Raw genomic sequence first — 21943 nt, forward strand, 5'->3', positions numbered from 1 at the left:
CCTAAAGGCACAGAGAGAAGGCAGCCATCTATAAACCAAGGAGAGAGGCCTCAGAAGAAACCAGGCCTGCCATAATCTAGCCTCCAAAATTATAAAATAAATTTCTGTTGTTAGGTCACTCAGACTGTGGGTATTTTGTTTTGGCACCCTAGAAACTAATACAATGGTAACATAGATTTTATAATCAACAAAGTATCTCCATTTTGCAAAAACAAAGCACCAACCAACTAATCTGAACCACGCTCCCCCCAAATCAAGCTTCTAAAGTATGATTGGCTTTTTAATTGTTGCCATTATTTTCACAAGTAGACCACAATTCTTGTCAGTTTCCTGGAGGATCCAGCCAGTTGAGGGATTAAAAAAAAATCACAATGTCTTAGGCTTGAAGGGACGTTAGTTGAGAACAGTTTTAACTCCTTTATTTTACAGATCGGCAAAAAGAAGTTGCTAGCCTAAGTTTAACCATTGCATTGCTGAGAGATTGAAGACAAGGCCTTAGATTTTGTATGCTTTGGTCAATGTATGCTTTGGTCAATCATATTCCTTACGGTTTCTGCGCTTCTGAATCAAGGTCTGAGTCTCAAGAAGTGACACTTGCAAGAATTACAGATGGTGCAGTGAGTTCAGAGATTGCTGTAAATGGGGTGATATGATTAATGAGAAAGCAGGGTTGGTGAACGTCTAATAGGAAATCTGAGCTCTAATCCTGGCGTGTTCATGAAAGAAAAACCACTTAACCAGGGCTCTAAGTTCCTTGTCTTTCAAATGAAGGGATAGGCTAGTTGATGAGAACATTTGCATAGTACTTGGAGTTCTTTAAAATGTGCATTTGTGTAAAGAGAGCTACAAAGTGCCTGGCATAGAGTGCTAAAAAATGTTATTTTATTAGCAATCACACAACCCCATAAATAGAGATGCCATTTTGCAGATGTAAAAGCTGAGAATTACAGAAATTAAGCACACAGTTTCCCCAGGTCTCAACAGGGAAAGTAGGCCGAGACCCGGACTTCTGTTTCCTTCGTAGTTCACCGAAGCCCGTTTAGGTGTAAGGTTATTATTTTTCAATAATTTAGACTTGCTGGGACTCTATAAAGACGCAGAAACATATGGTCACAGAGAAGAGGGAAATGTTTTATGCAGGAGTAAGCTATGTCTGTGAAGGAAGGGTTTGGGGAGATAATGAATTTCCTCTGCAGTCTTTACCGCGAGGCAGCCTTCTGATGGGGAACCAGGTGGGAGGTAGGGAGGAGTGGGAGTCCTCAATGCCAGACTAAGCAGCCTCAGGAAAAACCCTGATCAGTAGCGGCACATTGCCAGCATTGTATTACTTATCTGGTTGTGGATTATTAAATAGATTGGGCACTTGGGGCTGGAGGTTCAGAGACTAGTTAGATGGCTGTTGTTAGAGTCTAGTACTGAAGTCCAAGAAGCGGGCATCCAGTAGGTTGAGATAATTAATGAGACCCGGGAGGAAGGTCTTCTCTTTTTAGTCAAGAGATCGTGTGCCGGCGCATGTAAACCCATTATTTTTATTTATTTTTTTAAAAAAATATTTTTATTGACTTCAGAGAGGAGGGAAGAGGGAGAGATAGAAACAGCAATGATGAGAGAGACTCATCCATCGGCTCCCTCCTGCACGATCTGAGCCCGCAACCCGGGCATGTGCCCTTGACTAGAATGAACCCGGGACCCGTCAGTACGCAGTTCAAGCTCTGTCCACTGAGCCAAACCGTTATTTTTAAAAAAGGGACTAATGAGTACTTTAAAAATATTTTTTAAAGCTACTGCGGAGGCCTGGGAAGCCAAAGTAGCGCCTGTGTAACTGAAACCAGGGTTAGATTCCTGGCTGTTATCTTCTAATTATGTAACGCAGAGGAAGTCATCGAACCTCCTGTGAACCTCGGTTTCATTTCCTCTGAGTTGAGCGCGAAATTCCCTACTTGGTAAACCAGACAGTATTCTCAGGCCCCAGCCACAGCGCTCAAGGTTGGCTCCCGTGCCCCCCAGGCATCCTCCGGGCTGGGTCCGAGGAGCCCAGGAGGCCGAACCTGGGAAAGCGGTTCCCCCGCAGACGCCCCCGCCCGCCCCGAGCTGGGCGGACCTCCGGACACCGGCCCCGGCCAGGACCAAGCTCCCCGGGAGGACCGAGCATCCCCCGCCAGCCCGCGGGACGGAGAGAGGCTCGCGAGCGCGTGGCGGCCCCCGCTCGCCCGGGGTGCCTCGTGGAGGCGGGGAGAGCGGGCGAGGGGGGCGGGCGGGGCGGCGGCGCCCAGGCCGCAGCGTCACCCCCACGCCGCCCGCCCGCGAACTCGCCGCGGTGCCGGACCGCGCTGGCCGCGTTTGAAGTCGCGGGCGCGGCCGCTGGTTGGCGGGCGCGGGTCACGTGGCCCGGGCAGGAGTTTCCCCGACAGCTGGAGGCTGCGTGGGATCCGGCGGCGGCTCGGAGCGCGGCGCTGCGGCCCTCCCCGCCCCCTCCTCCTCCCCGCCCGCTTCCGCCCGGCTTATTCTCCTCCGTATTGACAAACAGCGCGGCCGCGGCGGCGACTCTCGGCGAGCATCGGTAGCCAAGCCATGGGAGACAAGAAGAGCCCCACCAGGTAACGGCGCCCGGCCCCCGGGCCCGGACCGGACCGGGCGGGCGGCGGGGCCCTCGCGCCGGGCTGCGGGCAGCCAGCGGGGCGAGAACGGGGGCGACGCCGCTGCTCCGCGCGAGGGGCCGGCGCCGGCCGCCCCACAATGGAGCCGCGATGGCGGCAGCCTGGGGTGTCAGGGCGGGCGGCGGCGGCGGCGGCGGGCAGGGTTAGCGGCGACTGCACCGCGCTCGCGCCCTCCCCCTTCCTGGCTCCCCTCCCCCTCCGAGCCGAGCGGCGGCCGGGCCCGCGGGGCCGGGGTCGCGGAATTGGGGCAGGGGGCGGGGCGGGGCGGGCGGCCGCGGGCCGGGGCGCCGGGCGCGGCCTGCTGGTGACCCCACGGGGCGTCGTGTCCGGCTTGTGTCCCGCAGGCCGAAGCGGCAGCCGAAGCCGTCCTCGGACGAGGGCTACTGGGACTGTAGCGTCTGCACCTTCCGGAACAGCGCCGAGGCCTTCAAGTGCATGATGTGCGATGTGCGGAAGGGCACCTCCACCCGGTGAGTCCCGCGCCTGCCCCGCGCGCCGCCCGCCCGCCGGCCGGGTCGCGGCGCCCGCCGAGGACGCCCCCGCGCCCCCGCGTCCCCCCTCCGTGACACTCGCAGGCGCGGCGAGAGGAGGCCAGAAGGAGGGGGCGGCCGCGATAGGAATTGGGTCAGATTGATCGCGACCCCAGCCATGGTTTGCGGTGAGGGGTAATTGAAGAGGCCGTAACGTCTTTTGCTGCCAAGAGGGAATAAATTATTGAAGGGAGGCAGTAGCGACTTGGATTCAATTGGTGTCACTAGGTGTAATGTCCTCCCCCCCACCCCACCCCACCCCACCCACCCACCCCACACACGTTCCGGATGTAATAGTGTTGGCTGCATTGTTGTGTTAGTGTGTCGGAACCAAAGAAAAACCATGAAGACCTCCTGTTTAGGAGCAAAAGATGTAATTTACTGTCGTTCTTCAAAGTAAACTACTTGGTTATAGAATACAGGATAGGTTTAACTTCCTTTTTTATGCAGACGTCTGGAAGGGTCAGATCGAGGTTTTGCTTCGTGTTTGTATTCCAGTTCTTTAATATTTTATAAATAGGTAGTTGGAGATGAGCCCAGTCACGGACACATTTTTTACCGAAAGTATCTGAATATCTTTAGTTTGATCAAATGGCAATCTGTTAGACTATATACCAATGAGATGACTTGATCTCTGTCTATTTTCAGTCTTTATTTTATTGTAAGCTTGCAACAATTCAGTCTTTTACAGAAACACTTAAGTTCATTTACTGGGTAAAGAAAATCATCCAGGAAATTCCAAGTCAGTGACAGTCTTGATATGCCAGCACTTAGTTACAGAGTTCCTTCGCCTTTATAGGAAGGTAGTTTTTAAGTTAATTTATTATAATCCTGTGATTTATAGCTTGATATTGAGTTAACATGTATTTTGATATCACAGAATCTGTTACAAACTAAATTACCACAAGAATAGAAGCATACTAATGTGATATACTGTTGTTTTAAAAAACACTAACACAAAATTGACTTTAGATTTATATGTTCAGTAGAAATTAGATTTCTAAAAATGAGCTATTCAGATTTTTAAGCACCATTTAGAATATTTTATTAAATTTTTAAAATGTAGATTCAGAAATGGTTGGCAGTAATTTAACACTAAGATTTACTCAGTGAATGAAGCTGGCTGCTTTGGACATAAGTCTTTTTGTAAATCGTAGTATGCTTTTCGCATATTCCCATTTTCATTGGATGAAATTTTCCATAATATCCTTTAAAAAGAACATTTTCAAAAATTTACAAAATTCAAGGGAATGTAACAGAACATTCTAATAAAAAAGTACCTGTTTGCTAAAATGAATGTGGTAACTATTTTTGGAACTGTGATTTAAATATTTTTGAAAAGCAGAATATCTTTATATAAGGTGGGAATTGGTTCACATTATGTTTGTATATCTATGTTAGTATTTTCCACTTTTAAAAATGCTCAATAGACAATTTTCAGAAAAATTGGTTTTTGGAGGCAGGAATTTTAAAGTGGAGATGGTTATTATAATCTTAATCTCTGGTATGAAATTGTTGCTTTTTGTTGTTCCCTCTATTTTCTTTGTAGCCATTAGAAAAATACTGAAACTAGAAGAGCCTATATGTTTATTTGCAGGGACAGCAAGGAAGGGGGGAAGCTGGTGTCCTACTCCACAGCCAGTCTTGGGATTAGAGGAACCCTGAGAAATAGAGTAGGTGGTGGCAGCTCAGAAGAGAAGAAACAGGCTGAATACCTGGCACCTGGAAAAAGAAGGAATATAGTGCACAGGGGAGTTGGCCCAGGACAGAGAAGTGGGCCTAGTTTAAAAGAGGCTTGAGGCCCCCATGGGGCCCCCTGATATTTTTTACCAGTACATCTGAGCTCTTGTAGATCCAATTTTTAGTGAATTACTTGAGGAGGACTCAGAGAAGCATTCTCATTTGGATTGAAACTGAAGAGGCTCTGGGCAACTCACCAGAAGTCTAAGGGACACTCTGTTCCTAAAAGTAAGTGTTCGACACTACAACCCTCTCAGCTTCTTCCTTCCCCTCTCTGAATTGTCTCTTCTCTTTTGATTTTGGCTATAAATTAAGAGCTCTAATTTCTCTGTTATTTTCTTCATTTCTGAAAATCAGAGTGGAATCCATGTTTGGATAAAACAATGGAGCAGGGCATTGTTAATAGGACAGATATTGATTGCACCACAAAATATTGCCCTTCCTGGTAATGTTAGAACACAGGATTAAAGGACTGCAGAACACTCTGGAGAAGCAAATGTTTTTAGTAGTTGGAAGAAATAATTCTCTACAACTGACATGTTAATTAGCAGTTAAGGTAATTTCAAGGATAAGGTTGGTGATTACCAAAGCAGGGGCTGGATAGCTGCAGAGCAGAAGGATGCAGATTGCTAATGACTAGTTTGCAAGAGGACAGAGTGGGCTTGAATCCCTTGGCTCAGACTGACCTTTGAACTGATTCTGTCTCAGTCCATATATGGGAGGCCAAATGTAAGCCATCCCAAACCCTTGAAACATCTTTTCTTCTAAACCTCCAGAGAAGATGGGGCCATGGTCCCCTATAAAGTCTTCACTGGCAATTTTATTTTCTTTAAAGACTATCTAGTTAAAAAAAAAAAAGTCTAGTTCAAATCCCTTATATTACAACAGAAGGCCATTTCCTTTGGCTATATCCTTGGTAGGTCATGTTTTTCTGCAGAATAACAGTTTGTATGGAATGAAAAGAGGTTATGTTTACAGCAGTATTTTAAATGAAATGTGATTTGATTGAAGTAGCTTCAATTCCTAAATTGATAAATTATATTCTTTAAATTTAAACCATTTCTATGATTGAATTTTAGTTTGTACTTGCTCGCCTTAATTAGTTTAAATTTTATTAATCTTTTTTAATCCAGAAGCTAAATAACTACATAGTGCAAGTACCTGAGGTTTTCTACATTGTGCTTTTGTGAGCGAAAGTGATAAATGTCAAAACGACAGGAAAATTTTAAAAAGAAAAAGCTATGGTGACAAATTGTTATTGAAAGCACTACATAGTCTCCTTCATATTTATTTTTTATTTTAAAAATATTTTTATTGATTTCAGAGAGGAGAGAGAGAGAGAGAGAGAAAGAGAGAGAGAAACATCAATGATGAGAGAATCATTGATCGGCTGCCTCCTGCACGCCCCCTACTGGGGATCGAGCCCACATCCCAGGTATGTGCCCTTGATCAGAATGGAACCCGGACCCTTCAGACCACAGGCCAACGCTCTATCCATTGAGCCAAACCAGCTAGGGCTCCTTCGTATTTATATCTCAACTTCTTATAACGCAAGGTGTCTCAAATATAAACCCGAGAAACTAAGAAATTAAGAGCCATTCTGAATCATCTGAGAAAATGAAATATTGAGTATAGTGTCTGTGTGAGGATAGTATAATGTATGATGATTGAGTTAGATTAGTATCTTACTGTCACTTCATATAGGAATGGAAATTACTGCTTAATTCAGATAGCAAATATTAAAAAATGATGATGACACCCTAGCCGGTTTCGCTCAGTGGATAGAGCGTCGGCCTGTAGACTGAAGGGTCCCAGGTTCGATTCCGGTCAAGGGCACATGCCCGGGTTGCGGGCTCAATCCCCAGTTGGTGTGCAGGAGGCAGCCGATCAATGATTCTCTCTCATCATTGATGTTTCTATCTCTCCCACTCCCTTCCTCTCTGAAATCAATAAAAATGTATTTTTTAAAAAATGATGAAATGTGATCTAAATGAAAACCTATAAAACATCTAATTCATAGGAGGCTTTCTAGTGTAATTTCAAGTGGAACAGATAATGATCTTCTAAAGGTAAATTGTAATAGCTCCTTTAGGTTCCCTAAGACGTTATTTTAGAGAATGATGAAAAAGATTTTACATAGTAGGAAGAGCACTAAGAGTCTGGTGAACAGGGTTCTTATTCATTTCAGTCACTTCAGTACCCAGCATTCAGCAATGTTTATTGAACATCTTATTTTATACAAGGGCAGAGCTAGGTACTGGACATACAATGGTGAACAAAATAGATGTTTCTTGCTTCTTTTGTATTTTATCAAATCAGAAACACTTTGAATTGTACCAAATCTGTACATGAGGTAGTATTATTAAATCTTTCTTTTATGCTGAAGAGGTGAAATTTTCTCGTGTAAAAAAAAATAGTGTTTCTAACGGAATACAGTTTTGTGGTTAGGATCTGACTGTTGGTTTAAAGAATGAATTATTTCAGCTTCTGAAATAGAATGGGATTAAGCTGTATAAAATTCACATTTTGAAAAAAACCTTAAAGAAACCAGTTATCTGATAAAAATCATTTCAGTATCATTATTGTCTTTCCATACTTGCTTCCTGTCTTGTAATTTGAAGTTTGGCACAGACTCTCCTAGACTTTTGGTGTGAGAATGGGAGAAAAAAATTGAGGACCATCTAAGTCAGTCCGTTTTTCAGATAATGCAGAATACCTGAGCCTCCCTTTCCAGGCACCACACTGTTGTTCTAGGAGGGGTTGGGTTTCCTCCCTATATCTTGGGGTTAGAGTAGTTACATGGGCTCAGTGTTTACAGAGAAATTTTGAAAATGATTGTGTTTTGGTAATCTAGGTATTGGTTTTTAAAGGGTGATTGAGGAACCCTGGAATTCTCTTTTAGGAAGCCTGTGAAGCCCAAACTGTTTTCGTAATCATACTAAGATGTTATTTGCCCTTTTCACTGTGTTGTTACTTGTAGTGGTGGTGCAGAGGCAATGGTGGGTCAAACTGCTGGCCCTTAGCCTGAATCAAAGTAGTGGCACCAAACTGTTACCTTCACGGTAATCTTCACCACCATGCACATGCAGTAAAAATAACGTCAGACTCACTTAAGAATATCTTTGATGAAGCAGTAAAAGTTACTAATTTAATGAAGTCTCATGTCTTTTTTAATATTCTGTTTCATAAACCAGGAAGTACTGGAACATAAAAGTACATTTTCCTTTATTGCAGAGTGGTTGATTCAAGGGAAAGCAATTGTGTTGAGGTGCAAGCAAAACTAGCTCCTTTTTTTTGTAGAACATCATTTTTACTTGAAAGAATTCCTGGCAAATTGTGGTTCTTCGGACTTGGATATTTAGCAGATATTTTCTAAAAAATGAACAAAGTGTGTCTGTCACTTTAAGAAAAACAGTTGATAGTATTTGTTGGCAATGATAAAAATTGAGCTTTCAGGAGAAAATTAGAGTTTTTGAAAACTTGTAACCACTACAGTGATATTAAGAACTTAGAATTCTTTAAAGATGAGATCATGTGGTAATATTAATTAATGTAATTTATGATAGTTTGTCATGAAATTTGTCAACATTTGGACAATCTTCATAACTCAGTGACCCAACATTTTCCAATAACCAGGGTATGATTTTACAAAACTATGCATGGATATAATCCATTCAAAGTTGTAAATAAGCCAGTGTGTTTTAAGGGAACACTAGGAAACCTTCCTTGATGTGGTTTCAGATTTCACATGCAGCTAATCTTTGAGAAACAACTACTTGTGTGTTTTTTATGTAATATCAAAGAGGAATATTCACTATTTATATCTACTACATATTTTTGAAAGTCCAGATTTTCTTCATGTTCTTGAACCAAAACAGGGTAGTGCAGCAAATTGAATGCAGAAGTAGATATGACAATCCAGATGACTTCTGTTAAGTTAGATAATAGAGGTTTGCAAAAATATGCAAGTGCCACTCTTCATGCAAAACTATTGTTTTGGAAAATATAGTTTTTTTCCCCACAAAAATGTTATTTATATCAATGTGTGATGTACTTTTTGTTAGTTTTTAAATTCACTAGTGTATATTTACATTTTTTTCTGTTTATTTTATTCCTTGACAGATAAGACAAAAGTTCTTTTAACTTTTGAGAGTGTAGCAATCCTGAGACCAAAAAGTTTATGAACTGTTTGGTCTAGAGTTTTACTAACTTGGGTTTCTACATACAACAGATTTATTTCAGCAGCATTCTTTTCCTTTCCTTTATCCTTTGTTGAGTAAGATCTCTGTGTGACCTAGTTGTTAAACTCAGTGGCTTATTTTGAAGTCTTCTTTCTATGTCATCTTTGCAGTAGTTGGTATTGGTAACCTTTTTTAAAAAGAATTGAAATTCTCCTTCCTTGCCATCTGTAATGGCACTTTTTTCCTAGTTTTCCTTGTATAAGTCTCTGAAATCAATTTCTGCCTATCCAGACTTGACTTCTTCTCTTTGTGTGTGGCACAGACCTTCTGGAACCTGAGCTAGAAACTATTATTGACTCATCTTTGATGGTAAGCCATCATCCCTTATGTTTAGTCTTTCTCTGGATTTTCTCTCAAATCTGTCCTTTTTCCAGGTTATGTAGAAGCCCATATCATCTCTCGTGAGTTATTGGACAAATTTATCTCTTCTCTAGAATGCTGCTAATGTTATCTTCAGTATAATTTTTGAAAACTATGTAATTATGTTGGTCCCTGTATTAAATAAGAGAGAGGGACTCTCCAGTGACTTCTAATCAAAGGTTAAGTTCCTGAGATTGATGTTTCAGGCAATAATAATCTATTCCTAAACTACTTTCCTAGCTTCATTTTCTGCTGTGTATCCCAACCAATCCTATGCTGCATCAGCACTGAAATATTTTGATCAGATGGTACTCCCAACTATCATTGATTCAGTCTATCTTTCTAAATGGATATATAGTAATTATTCCTACAGAATCACGATATTGTATTATTGTCTAGAGCAGTGGTCGGCAAACTGCGGCTCTTTGGCCCCTTGAGTGTGGCTCTTCCTAAGCCTTAGGAGTACCCTAATTAAGTTAATAACAATGTACCTATCTATATAGTTTAAGTTTAAAAAATTTGGCTCTCAAAAGAAATTTCAATTGTTGTACTGTTGATATTTGGCTCTGTTGACTAATGAGTTTGCCGACCACTGGTCTAGAGCAGTGGTTCTCAACTTTCTGGCCCTTTAAATACAGTTCCTCATGTTGTGACCCAACCATAAAATTATTTTCGTTGCTACTTCATAACTGTAATGTTGCTACTGTTATGAATCGTAATGTAAATATCTGATATGCAGGATGGTCTTAAGCGACCCCTGTGAAAGGGTCATTCGACCGCCAAAGGGGTCGCGACCCACAGGTTGAGAACCACTGGTCTAGAGGTTTATCTGTTCTACCAGGCCGGGACTATCTTACTCACTTTGGTATCCCCAGAAACTAGTAAAATACCTGGAACATTGTAGGCATTTAAATTTTTTCAATGAACGTGTTGTTGTTTTTTAAATTTGACTATTCAATTTGATATCCAGCATTGCTTTTCCAATAACTTTTAAGTCTGTATTTTTAAACATTATCAGACTCCCCTGGCCAGTGTTTTCAGTGGTTAGAGCAGTGATGGCAAACCTTTTGAGCTCGGCGTGTCAGCATTTTGAAAAACCCTAACTTAACTCTGGTGCCGTGTCACACATAGAAATTTTTTGATATTTGCAAGACTTATATTTTTGATACTTATTTTATATATTTAAATGCCATTTAACAAAGAAAAATCAACCAAAAAAATGATTTCGCGTGTCACCTCTGACACACGTACCATAGGTTCGCCATCACTGGTAGAGTGTTGGCCCATAGACCGAAGGGCCTCTGGTTCGATTTCAGGTCAAGAGCACATACCTGGGTTGCAGGTTTGAATCCTTGCCCACCTTCTATCCCCTTCCCGGTTGGTGCTCTTGCAGGAGGTGGCCAATGGATGTGTCTCTCTCATGTCAGTGTTTCTCTGTCTCTCCCTCCCTTCCAGTCTCTCTGAAAGTCCGTGGTAAAGTGCTCTCAGGTGAGGATTAACAACAACAAAAATATTATCAACTGTTTTGTTTGCAATTTATTGTATATATTCGTTTTAGCATTATTTTTTACAGCTTACTTTATATTTTGAAGCTGTGTTAATTGATTAAAAACACAATTTTTACAGTTAGACTAGTAACTGAGATTTAGATGTACTTTCTTCATCCTTAAACATGGCAGTAGTATTTTTATAGCACAATAATGTTACAATACTATATGTGGTTATTTTGAAGATTAAAGTAGAATACATTTAAAGAACGTAGTATCTTATTTCGTTTCTATTACTGTATTTATTTTTATTTGTTCTTTTCAGATATTTTTTAATTTTCTTTTTTCTTCTACTTGTCATATATATTTTGAAAAACGTGTGCAAATAGGAAATACAATTTTTTCTCAGTTTTTGAACATATTTAGTTTTATTTTGTTTGTTTGTTTGTTAATCCTCACCCGAGGTTTTTTTCCCATTGATTTTCAGAGAGGGAAAGGGAGAGGGGAGGGGGAGAAAAACAGGGGGGGGAGGGGAGGAGAGATCTCAATATGAGAGGGACACATGGATCGGGATCGAACCTGCAGCCCAGGTACTTGCCCTTGACCAGGAATCAAACCTGAGACCCTCCAGTGTGAGGGCCGACCTCTAATCACTGAGCAATGCTGGCTAGGTCTATGTTTATTGTTTTAAAATTGACATGTTAGTTTCATGTTTTAGCATTATTTCAAAGATGATGTTATACATGAATACCTTAGCATTTTAAAGAAACAACTTTGGAACGTTTTATGGTTTTTACTTTTATCGTCTCACTTCCACCACTTATTTAGGTCTTGTTATCCAGACTATTGAAATTTATATAATACAGCTAAAAATGAGAAATTAACTACTGAAGTCATGAAAGAGTATAGCATATTATAAAACATATTTCTCAACTAAATTATAAGATCTCTGTTGAATGACTTTTAAAGTTAAGATGGTTGGTTGCCAAAACCGGTTTGGCACAGTGGATAGAGCGTCGGCCTGCGGACTGAAAGGTCCCAGGTTCGATTCCGGTCAAGGGCATGTACCTGGGTTGCGGGCACATCCCCAGTAGGAGATGTGCAGGAGGCAGCTGATCGATGTTTCTCTCTCATCGATGTTTCTAACTCTCTATCTCTCTCCTTTCCTCTCTGTAAAAAATCAATAAAATATATTTAAAAAAAAAAAAAAAAAAGATGGTTGACATTGAGGATCTATCAAAAAATAAAATATACTAAAACTAAATAGAAATTTATGCTATTTGAAATTGTTTAATTGAAAAACAATTTAGAATTCATATAGTGCATTTCTTTGAACTACTGAGTTTTAAATTAATGGAACAAATTAAATTTAATTATTAAATTGAACTAATCTTCATTTATATGTGAACTTACTGCTTTTAAGATAAATTATACAAATTAGCAGACACCTAACAAGTATAGAAATTGGATAGACATGAAGAAAATAATGGAATTTTCCTTCATCTTGTACTTTTTACTGCATCTAGTTGTTCATAGTAGGACTAACAGGATTAGTCACTGATATCTTTCTAGAATTTCATTATCATTTTGCCTACCTAGTTAACTATACTTCAAGACCCAGCTCATGCCCTAGCCGGTTTGGCTCAGTGAATAGAGTGTCAGCCTGAGGACTTGAAGGGTCCCGGGTTCAATTCTGATCAAGGGCACATGCTCAGGTTGCAGGCTCGATTCCCAGTAGGGGGCGTACAGGAGGCAGCCGATCAATGATTCTCTCTCATCATTGATGTTTCTGTCTGTTTTTCCCTTTCCCTTCCTCTCTGATATCAATAAAAAATATATTTAAAAAGAAAGAGAGAGAGAAAAAAAGACCCAGCTCATGTGTCTATTTCCTCTGATATTCTCCGATCTAGGCACATCCCAAACTTGCCTTCTTTTGTTTGTCTTTTGTGCATATCTCATTCTGTACTCCGTCTAGCTTTAGCATTTTTTCATAAATCCAGCACGGATTCATGCTTTCTCAGGAAGCTGAGTATTTTTTCTCAGAGGACAAGCTAATCAGAGAAGGGAGGATGGCTCTTTGGTTAATGTTATGAGAATAACCATATTCTCTTTCTAGGATCCAAATAGTCCCTCAAAATTAATTTGTGATGTTTACCTTTATTATATCATTCAGCATACTATAGTTCTGTTACATATATGCATTTACTCTCTTTTTATGCTATCAGTTTCTAAGGAAATAAGAGTTTTTCATGATCTTTTTTGAAAATGTTTGACAAAGTGCCTGGGAAGTAATATGTTCAATAAAGGTTTGGTAAAAGAGGAACAGGTATTAAAAAGGAAATTTTATTTATTTTAAATAAGCTTTGAAAAAAGTTGGAATTTTGAAACAGGTTGTATAAGTCATAATTTGGAGAGTACCTCCTGCATACATGTGTGAACTATCAGAAATAAATAGAAGTAAAAAAATTCTATAATTCTGTAAATGCTTATTAGACACCTACCATATGCCAGGAATTATGCCTGAACTATAGAATTGTGGATGAGAGACTCAGCTCCAGCTCTCTGAGAATTTGAATTCTAGCAAAGAAGATATCACTAGGGAGTAAACAGAAATAATTTAAATTAATTTTCCAACACAGTCCTAGTTTTTTGAGAAGTCCTGTGCTCAAGTTAAGTATGAAATCAGTTATTGCTGTGGCCATTATTAATAAGCACTTAAGCTAAAATGTGCTTTAACATCATGGCCAATTTCTAATTTGTTGGATTACTTGTCTCAAGAAATTTTAGCCAGATGAAGCTGCCACTTCATTACTAGGCAAAACCTTCTCTTTATCTCTTTGTACATGTATATATGTATGTGTGTGTGTGTAGATGTGTATGTTTTTAAAAGAAACTTTTTAAAATTATAGTTGTTATATAATTGAAGATTTTAGAAGACTAAAATGATTACTTGCTGATGACAAATTTACATAGGATATTATAGACTGTTACATTTAAATATATTTAGTATTTACTCATCCCAGAAACCACCTTTTTTGAGAATAAAATAATTTTGTAATAGTACTACATTATTAAATTTAATCGGTATTTCTTCAGCTATCTTATTGGTTATATTGGCAATGCTACTCAGGTTTTTTGTTTTTCTTTAAAAAGCATTGCTGAGAAGCTTTAATGAGCTAATTTCTGTAAAGGTCTTTCCACAGTGACTTTTACATAGTAAATGTTCACTAAATGGTAGCCATTACTGTTAAGTATGTTTTTGTAAGCATATAATATATGGCCGTGGCCAGTGTGGCTCAGTTGGTTGGAGCTTTGTCCCTGGCACCAGAAGGTTGTGGGTTCGATTCCCAGTTAGGGCACATACCCAGGTTTTGGGTTTGGTCTTTGGGGCACGTATCAGAGACAACCAATTGATGTTTGTTTATCACATCAATGTTTTTCTCTCTAAAAAAAAAATAAAATAAATTAAAAAATGCTAAAGAATGCTAATTTATTATTGCAAAATTAATTTTTTTGTACTATTGGTGATTTGTGGGGTGGGGGTAGGAATTCAGTAAAAGCAATATCTTTAAATTTCATTTATGTAGTACTGTACTGTATTCAGAATTCTTTCCTATATGTCCTTCTATTTGCTCATCAAACCACCCTACATGGAGGAAAGGAAGATGGTCATCTCATCACAGTTTAGTGTTAGAACCCAGATTGAGAATCAGGTTGTTTTGACTCGTTCATCTTTTCACCCTTCCATCTCTGATAAACAGGTTTATAAAACAATCCTGTTTGGGTAAAAGGTTTCTTTGCTTACTCCTCTTTCCTTCAATATTAGATACAGGGCCAGCATACTTTGGTAGAAAGATTAGCATTCTCTGGAGTATCAAGTTTTATTCAAGGATTTAATGTAACGTTAGTTTTTGTTTTGTTTTGAAAGACATATTGACCTTAAATATTCATCTTTTATAGGTTGTAATTTTACTGGTATTACAAGTGCATAAAAATGTCATAATGTCTTTGTAAATTATTCATTTAATAAATATTGAACACCTACAATGTCTTTGTTTATTGACTTTCATGTTTGTTAAAATCTCTACCCCCCCATTTAATTTAATTTAATTTAATTGTTGCCAGTATTACAGATGTCTTCCAATATAATATTTACTCCTCCTTTACCTCCCTCCTCCCAGCCTTCCCCCCACCAGCTCCCCCCCCAGGCCTTCACCACACCATTGTTTGTGTCCATTGTTTATGCATATATGTATTAAGTTCTTTGAGGGTGTTGCGAGAGAGATTGAGAGAATTTCAGAGCTGGAAGGAACTTTTCAAGAGCTTTCATAATATTTAGTCATTTCTTGAGACAGGCTAGTTTTTATTACTTGAAACCTTAATGGTAAAGTGGTAAGATAGTCTTCAGAGGGAAGATCCTGAGGGGTTTCAGGTACAGATGTTTGCATTAAAACTTTTGAAATGGGTTGAGGCCACTATTGTTTGCAAACCTTCCTTGGTTAGGATTTTCAGCTTAGTTTGGAGTATTCTTGTTGTGGTATTGTCTTAGAGAACTGCCAGGCAACATATAGCAATCTACTGGGTTTGGTCTTTACTATTTGTTGGAACTCATGGCTCTGGCCTCGCATCCTTTGACAGGTAAGAAACAAGCCTGGAAAGATTGTGATTTGTTCAAGGTCACTAACTAATTAGTGTCAGATTCAGGTATTTGCATTTCCAGTTCTTTTTATTACCTAGCCATGGTAGCATTTAAATTTGTTGGCAAGTTAACTTCATAAGGATTTCTTGTAAATTTCATTATATCTAGATCTAGTGTGGTACAACTTGATAACTTCTAACACTAAACCTATTACTTATAACTAATGTAATAACAACTTACGTTAAAATCTGGGCTAGCATTATAATGAATGAAGAACTAAGTACTATCAGTTATTTTCCCTATGTTAACAAATATATATGTTTTCATTCATTTTTATTGCTGGCTAACATTCCATTCACAGTTATTTGACCATTTTATTGTTGATAGGCTTGGTGTAGTTGAAGTATAAATATTAACAAACTTCATTTTGTTGTCTTTTATAGTAGCATTTATTGTGCTGTGTATCTTGTCTTCTTTGATATCGTAGTATTTCTTAGAACAATCCCAGTAAATATTATTTCCCCTTTTATGTGTGATATCAATAATAAGGATCACTAATAGTATAATTAATAACCAATTTGATTATATATGTATATATGAATGTGCATTTATGATAAAAAGTTTTTATAGCTCCAGGTGCATCTGCAGAGTAGGCAAAGTTGTTTTGGTCTTTGTCTTTTTCCATCCCTTTTTGCTATTTATCTTTTGTTCCCCTAAGGCCCAAAATCTCCTCACCAATGTTCATTTCTAGCCTACATCCTAAAATGTTCTGATTCCTGCCTGGCTGGTGTGGCTCAGTCGTTGAACATCGACCCATGAACCAGGAGCACATGGTTCCTTTCCTGGTCAGTGCACATGCCCAAGTTGTGGGCTTGATCCCCGTAGGGGGCATGCAGGAGGCAGCCAATCAATGTTTCTTTCTAATTGCTGTTTCTGTGTGTCTATCCTTTCCCTTCCTTTCTCTCTAAAATTAATTTTAACATTTAAAAAATGTTCTGATTTCTTTATTTTCTTCTCTAGTAGCTCTCTTTGCTAGAAAATCTTTTCTGCTTAATAAAGTAATCTGAATAAAGTAATTCATTCAAATGTGAATGTAAATAAAAGTGAGCATGGTTGGTAGCGTTTTTTCCTTAAGATCATTCTGATTACAAAAGCTCACACCTGCTGCTGGTACATGCTCATTGAAGATAATAAAAGAATGAAGAAGTATAAGGAGGAAAGTAGGAATGTCCACCATCCTATATAATAAAAAGCTAATATGCAAATAGACCAAACTGCGCAACAATCGGACAACCGGTTGCTATGACGTGCGCTAACTACCAGGGGGCGCACGCAGAACGTGGCAGACGTCAGCAGAAGGTTGCAGAGTGTCAAACATGGCAGGTGTTGGCCGCAGTGGGATGGTGGAGCAGGTGAGCGGGGGTGCCAGGCCAAGGTGGGGCACCGGTCGCTGTCATTGGAGCGAACCTCTGGTGGTTACTGAAAATCCTTTGCTTCCATGTGCCATGGTCCTGTCCGACGCTCACACCTGCTGCTGGTACCTGGCACCGGCCCCAATCGCTCAGTGCTGTCATTGGGTGCAAGCTGCAGTTGCTGCCCCCGACTGCCCCTCAGGGCTTTTCCACCTCCCCCTGCTTCTGAGGGGTGATCGGGGCCGGCAGCCACCTTTCACATCTGCTGCGTGCAACGACCCCACTCGCGCCCGCTGCCAGCATCAGAGCTGCCGCTTCCACCTGCTGCTGGCGCCCAGCACTGGTCCCAATTGCTCTGCACTGTTGGTGCGAGCGGCAGCTGCCAGCCCCGATCACCCCTGAGCGCTTGTCCATCTCCCCCTGCTCTTGAGGGGTGGTTGAGGCAGCAGCCACCGCTTGTACCCACTGACGGTACTGGTCCCACTTCCACCCACTGCTGGTGCTGGCCCCAATTGCTCTGCGCTGTCAGCAGGTGTGAGTGGGGCCAGCACTGTCAGCGCATGGGAGTGGCAGCAGCGGCACTGCTGGCAGACAGGGGACTGGGGGGCTGAGGCGGGAGAGGCCTGGCGGGAGCGTGGAGAATGGGCCGAGACCCACCCCTGTGCCCACCACAGCCTCATGGCCCACAGTTCCTTTCAAGGTGCACGAAATCGTGCACAGGGCCCCTAGTCATAATATCTCCAGCCAGAGATAGCTATTTTGTTGTGTTTAATGTGTTTATTTTCTGTCTTTTTACACATAGATATTAGCATTTAAAAGTGGAAGTTGAGGTATCTGTTTGGAAGAATGGGGGAAAGGAGGAGACTTCCAAATTGGTGGCCTTCTCTGACTTCCCCTGACTGCTTTCACCTTGCCTGATCCTCTATGCTCCAGTGTGTTTCACAGACACTAATCCTAGGGAATGCTCTTTGAAAACAAGAAATCAAGAAAGTTTGAAAATATTGTATGTAATTTTCATGGAGTTTAATAAAAGTTTTTTAGAAGAACAACTTGTTTTATTTGAGTGTTCTCAACCTTATTTGACCAGAACATGTTGGGACATAATTGTTCTGTAGGCCCTGGCTATTGAAGTTGGTCTAAAGAACAGGGTTATTGGCATCACCTGGGTGTCCTTTAGAAATGAAGATCTTGCCCTGGCCAATGTGACTCAGTTGGTTGAGCATCATCCCAATCCCTAAGAGGTTACCAGTTGGATTCCATTTCAGGGCATATGTACACATTGAGGGCTCGATCTCCAGTAAGAGGCGTGATCGATATTTCTATCTCTCCTTCTTCCTTCCCCTCCCTTTAAAATGAATAAAAGATTCAGAAAAAAGGAGGGAACCAAGATGGCGGCATAGGTAAATGCCTGTACTTGCTGCCTCCCACAACCACATCAAAATTACAACTATAATTCAGAACTATCATCCAGAACCGTGGGAAAGCTGGATGAGTGGAAATACTAATACTAGAGAGGTAAAGAAGAAAGCACACTGACTGGTAGGAGGTGCGGAGGCATGGGACGGGCTGGTCCGGCACCCGGGTGTGCTGCTTTTTTAATTGGGAGGGAGATCACCTCTTTGGAGGCAGCCTGGAGGAGCAAGGAGTCCCAGTCCCACACCAGACCCCCAGCCCAGGGTCCCAGAGCTGAGGAAAGAAGTCTCTCTGGGCTGTAAAAACCAGTGCGGATTGGGGCTGAGTGACACACAGGCTGCTAGAGAACAAGCTACTACTATTAAAAGGCCAGCACTGCAAACTGAATTCACAAGCTCCTGCTTGCTCTGAGCTCCAGTGCCAGGCAAGGCTCTGGGGGACCCAGACAGGTATAGGGAGAAACTGGACTGTCTGGCTTCAGGGCAGAAACACGGGGGTGACTTTCTTCCAGATGGAGGTATTCACATTGGTCATTGTTGCTGTGTTGGGACCTCCCTGTGCAGGGCTGACTGGCAGACATTTCTGTTGGCTCCACCCTGGAGATTCCCTGAGACCCTGCCCCACCCAATTTACAACCCCACCCACCCAAGCTGTTTGCAGTGACTTTTGCATATAAATGGACTGTCCTTTCTCAGCCTAAAAGCTGTCAAGCTGCAGCTGGATCAGGGAGCCCTAAAGCTGTTAACCTCTAGAGTGCCGGGGAGCTTGATCGCACTCCTGTCTTTCATCAAAAGTACCAGGAGCGCTATCACACTCCTCCTACAGTGTCACTATTAGATGCTAGTAGTTCACTCTTTATTGACAGATGGCACCTAAGTGCAGGTTACTTATGATGCAGAATGTTTGTAGTTCTAAAATTGACCACTGACATTTATCTGCCTAATTTTTTACAGGCACTACGATTTTATGAAGTTTACTCAGATTTTGTAGCCCTAAAGCTTTGAAATGGCTTCCAGTTCTAAGTCTGCTTTTATTAGTGATAATGATATTGCTAAATATGTCAATTCTTGCTGTGAAGATGACAATTTTGTGGAAGATATTGGAGAAGGGTCTCCCTCTTTTAACATTATATGTTTTGTTCCAATTTTTTTCTACTAGTATTTTATAATACAATCACCAAACAGTATATGTCAAAGATAAAAACAAATGTAGTAAAGGTTTCCTTAAGTTTTTGAATATGTAACTTCATTTACTTGAGATTCATAATTTTTTTCCTAAACTGCTGTAAAATCAGCAAAAATGCCTTGGCAATTTTAGCATAGTTCCTAGGATATTGGTCGGCAATCAAAGGGTTAATAAAAGCCCAAGACCAGGACCAGCACCAGCCTGCCTTGCTTCACAGCTGGGTCTCCTCTGGGCACTTCCAAACCTGATACAAAGAGGAGAAATCTGCAGATCTCTCTCTAGCTCCTGCTGGGTGGCCCCAGGCAATGGCTGACTTTGTACCTCCTTGGAGATCCAAGAGCCACTGTACCCAGTGGTCAGTGTGAGACCATAACAGATTACAACTTTTCACATCCATAAGTGACACACTCAAGGGGCAGACTCAGTGAGCACCAAAGCCCCACTGAAGCAAGTACTGCCCCATAAGAGTGTCTCCTGCACAGCAGCTCTCCCACTGTCGTCACAGCTGGTCCCCACAGCCAGTTGGCCTGGAGTTCAATTCCTCCCAGTGATACCAACAGCAATCAAGGCTCAACTACAACAAGACTGTGCACACAGCCCACAAAGGGGTGCACCAAGAGTGTCCACCTCAGGTGATTGGGGAGGCTGAGCCACTGGGCCCTATAGGACACCTACTACACAAGGACACTCTATCAACTCAAGGAGAATTAGCAGCTACTCAATATAGAGAAAGGGAAGCAGCCAAAATGCAGAGACAAAGAAACATGTCATGCCCTAACCGGTTTGGCTCAGTGGATAGAGTGTCGGCCTTTGGACTGAAGGGTCCCAGGTTCGATTCTGGTCGAGAGCATGTACCTGGGTTGTGGGCCCATCCCCAGTAGGAGGTGTGCAAGAGGCAGCTGATCGATGTTTCTCTCTCATCGATGTTTCTCTCTCATCGATGTTTCTAACTCTCTATCTCTCTCCCTTCCTCTCTGTAAAAAACCAATAAAATATATTTTTTTAAAAAAGGAAGAAGCATGTCACAAATGAAAGAAATGGAAGAAAGCAAACTACTTTACCACAATTATAAAGTTACTCAAGAATCTTCTAGAAACCTCCGAGGAACTTAGACCTTCAAGGATCTTAGCGAGAATGCCAAAAAAATGGAAAAGGAACAGTCATAAATTAAGCATACACTGACTGAAATAAAGAATAAGATATGGGGACTCAACAGTAGACTAGAGCAGTGGTCGGCAAACTGCAGCTTGTGAGCCACATGTGGCTCTTTGGTCCCTTGAGTGTGGCCACGAAGTTTCAATTGCACTGTACGTGTGTGCCCGCACATGGTATTTTGTGGAAGAGCCAAACTCAAGGGGCCGCAGTTTGCCAACCACTGGACTAGAGGATCCCAAGAATCAAGTCAATGATTTGAAATACGAAGAAGCAAAAAACACCCAACTGGAAGAGCAAAAAGAAAAAAGAATACAAAAATGTGATAGTGTAAGGAGCCTCTGGGACAACTTCAAGCATACCAACATCTGAATTATGGGGGTTCCAGAAGAAGAGAGAGAGCAAGATATTGAAAACCTATTTGAAGAAATAATGGCAGAAAACTTCCCCTACCTGGTGAAAGAAATAGACTTACAAGTTCAGGAAGCGCAGAGAACCCCAAACAAAAGGAATCCAAAGAGGACCACACCAAGACACATCATCATTAAAATGCCAAGAGCAAAAGACAAGAAAGAATCTTAAAAGCAGCAAGAAAAAAACAGTTATCTACAAGGGATTACCCATATGGCTGTCAGCTGATTTCTCAACAGAAAGTATGCAGGCCAGAAGGGAGTGGCAAGAAATAGTCAAAGTGATGAATAGCAAGAACCTACAACCAAAAATACTCTACCCAGCAAAACTATCATTTAGAATTAAAGGTCAGATAAAGAGCTTCACAAACAAGAAAAAGCTAAAGGAGTTTATCACCATCAAACCAGTATTATATGAAATGCTGAAGGGTATTTTTTAAGAAGAAGAAGAAGGTAAAGATAAAAAATTATAAACAAAGTGGCAACGAATACATATCAAGTGAATCTAAAAGTCGAATAAAAGCCGAAACCGGTTTGGCTCAGTGGATAGAGCGTCGGCCTGCGGACTGAGAGGTCCCGGGTTCGATTCTGGTCAAGGGCATGTACCTGGGTTGCGGGCATATCCCCAGTAGGAGATGTGCAGGAGGCAGCTGATCGATGATTCTCTCTCATCGATGTTTCTGACTCTCTATCTCTCTCCCTTCCTCTCTATAAAAA

General features: G+C 41.2%; 1 protein-coding gene and 1 long non-coding RNA gene across 5 annotated transcripts in view; both read left to right on the forward strand.

Moving 5' to 3' along the window:
- The first annotated feature begins 2352 nt into the window (after positions 1 to 2352).
- Positions 2353 to 21943, forward strand: part of YAF2 (YY1 associated factor 2) — a 120479-nt gene continuing 100888 nt past the window's right edge. For 2 of the 4 annotated variants that reach the window (XR_004965753.1, XM_036297289.1), the window contains exons 1-2: positions 2382 to 2597; positions 3002 to 3127. Coding sequence is in view for 2 of the 4 variants with exons in the window: in XM_036297289.1 (XP_036153182.1) it covers positions 2572 to 2597; positions 3002 to 3127 (152 nt within the window). In the remaining 2 variants the exon portion in view is untranslated. Of the gene's footprint in view, positions 2598 to 3001; positions 3128 to 4784; positions 5786 to 21943 lie in introns of those variants that run through there. The other 2 variants (XM_036297290.1, XR_004965756.1) reach the window with 2 other exon arrangements.
- Positions 16546 to 18115, forward strand: LOC118649843. Its single transcript, XR_004965760.1, has 2 exons — positions 16546 to 17066; positions 17869 to 18115. It is a non-coding gene; the product is annotated as an uncharacterized LOC118649843 (long non-coding RNA).

This window comes from Myotis myotis, unplaced genomic scaffold (genome assembly GCF_014108235.1).
Source record: "Myotis myotis isolate mMyoMyo1 unplaced genomic scaffold, mMyoMyo1.p scaffold_m19_p_3, whole genome shotgun sequence".
NCBI classification, from domain to species: domain Eukaryota; kingdom Metazoa; phylum Chordata; class Mammalia; order Chiroptera; family Vespertilionidae; genus Myotis; species Myotis myotis.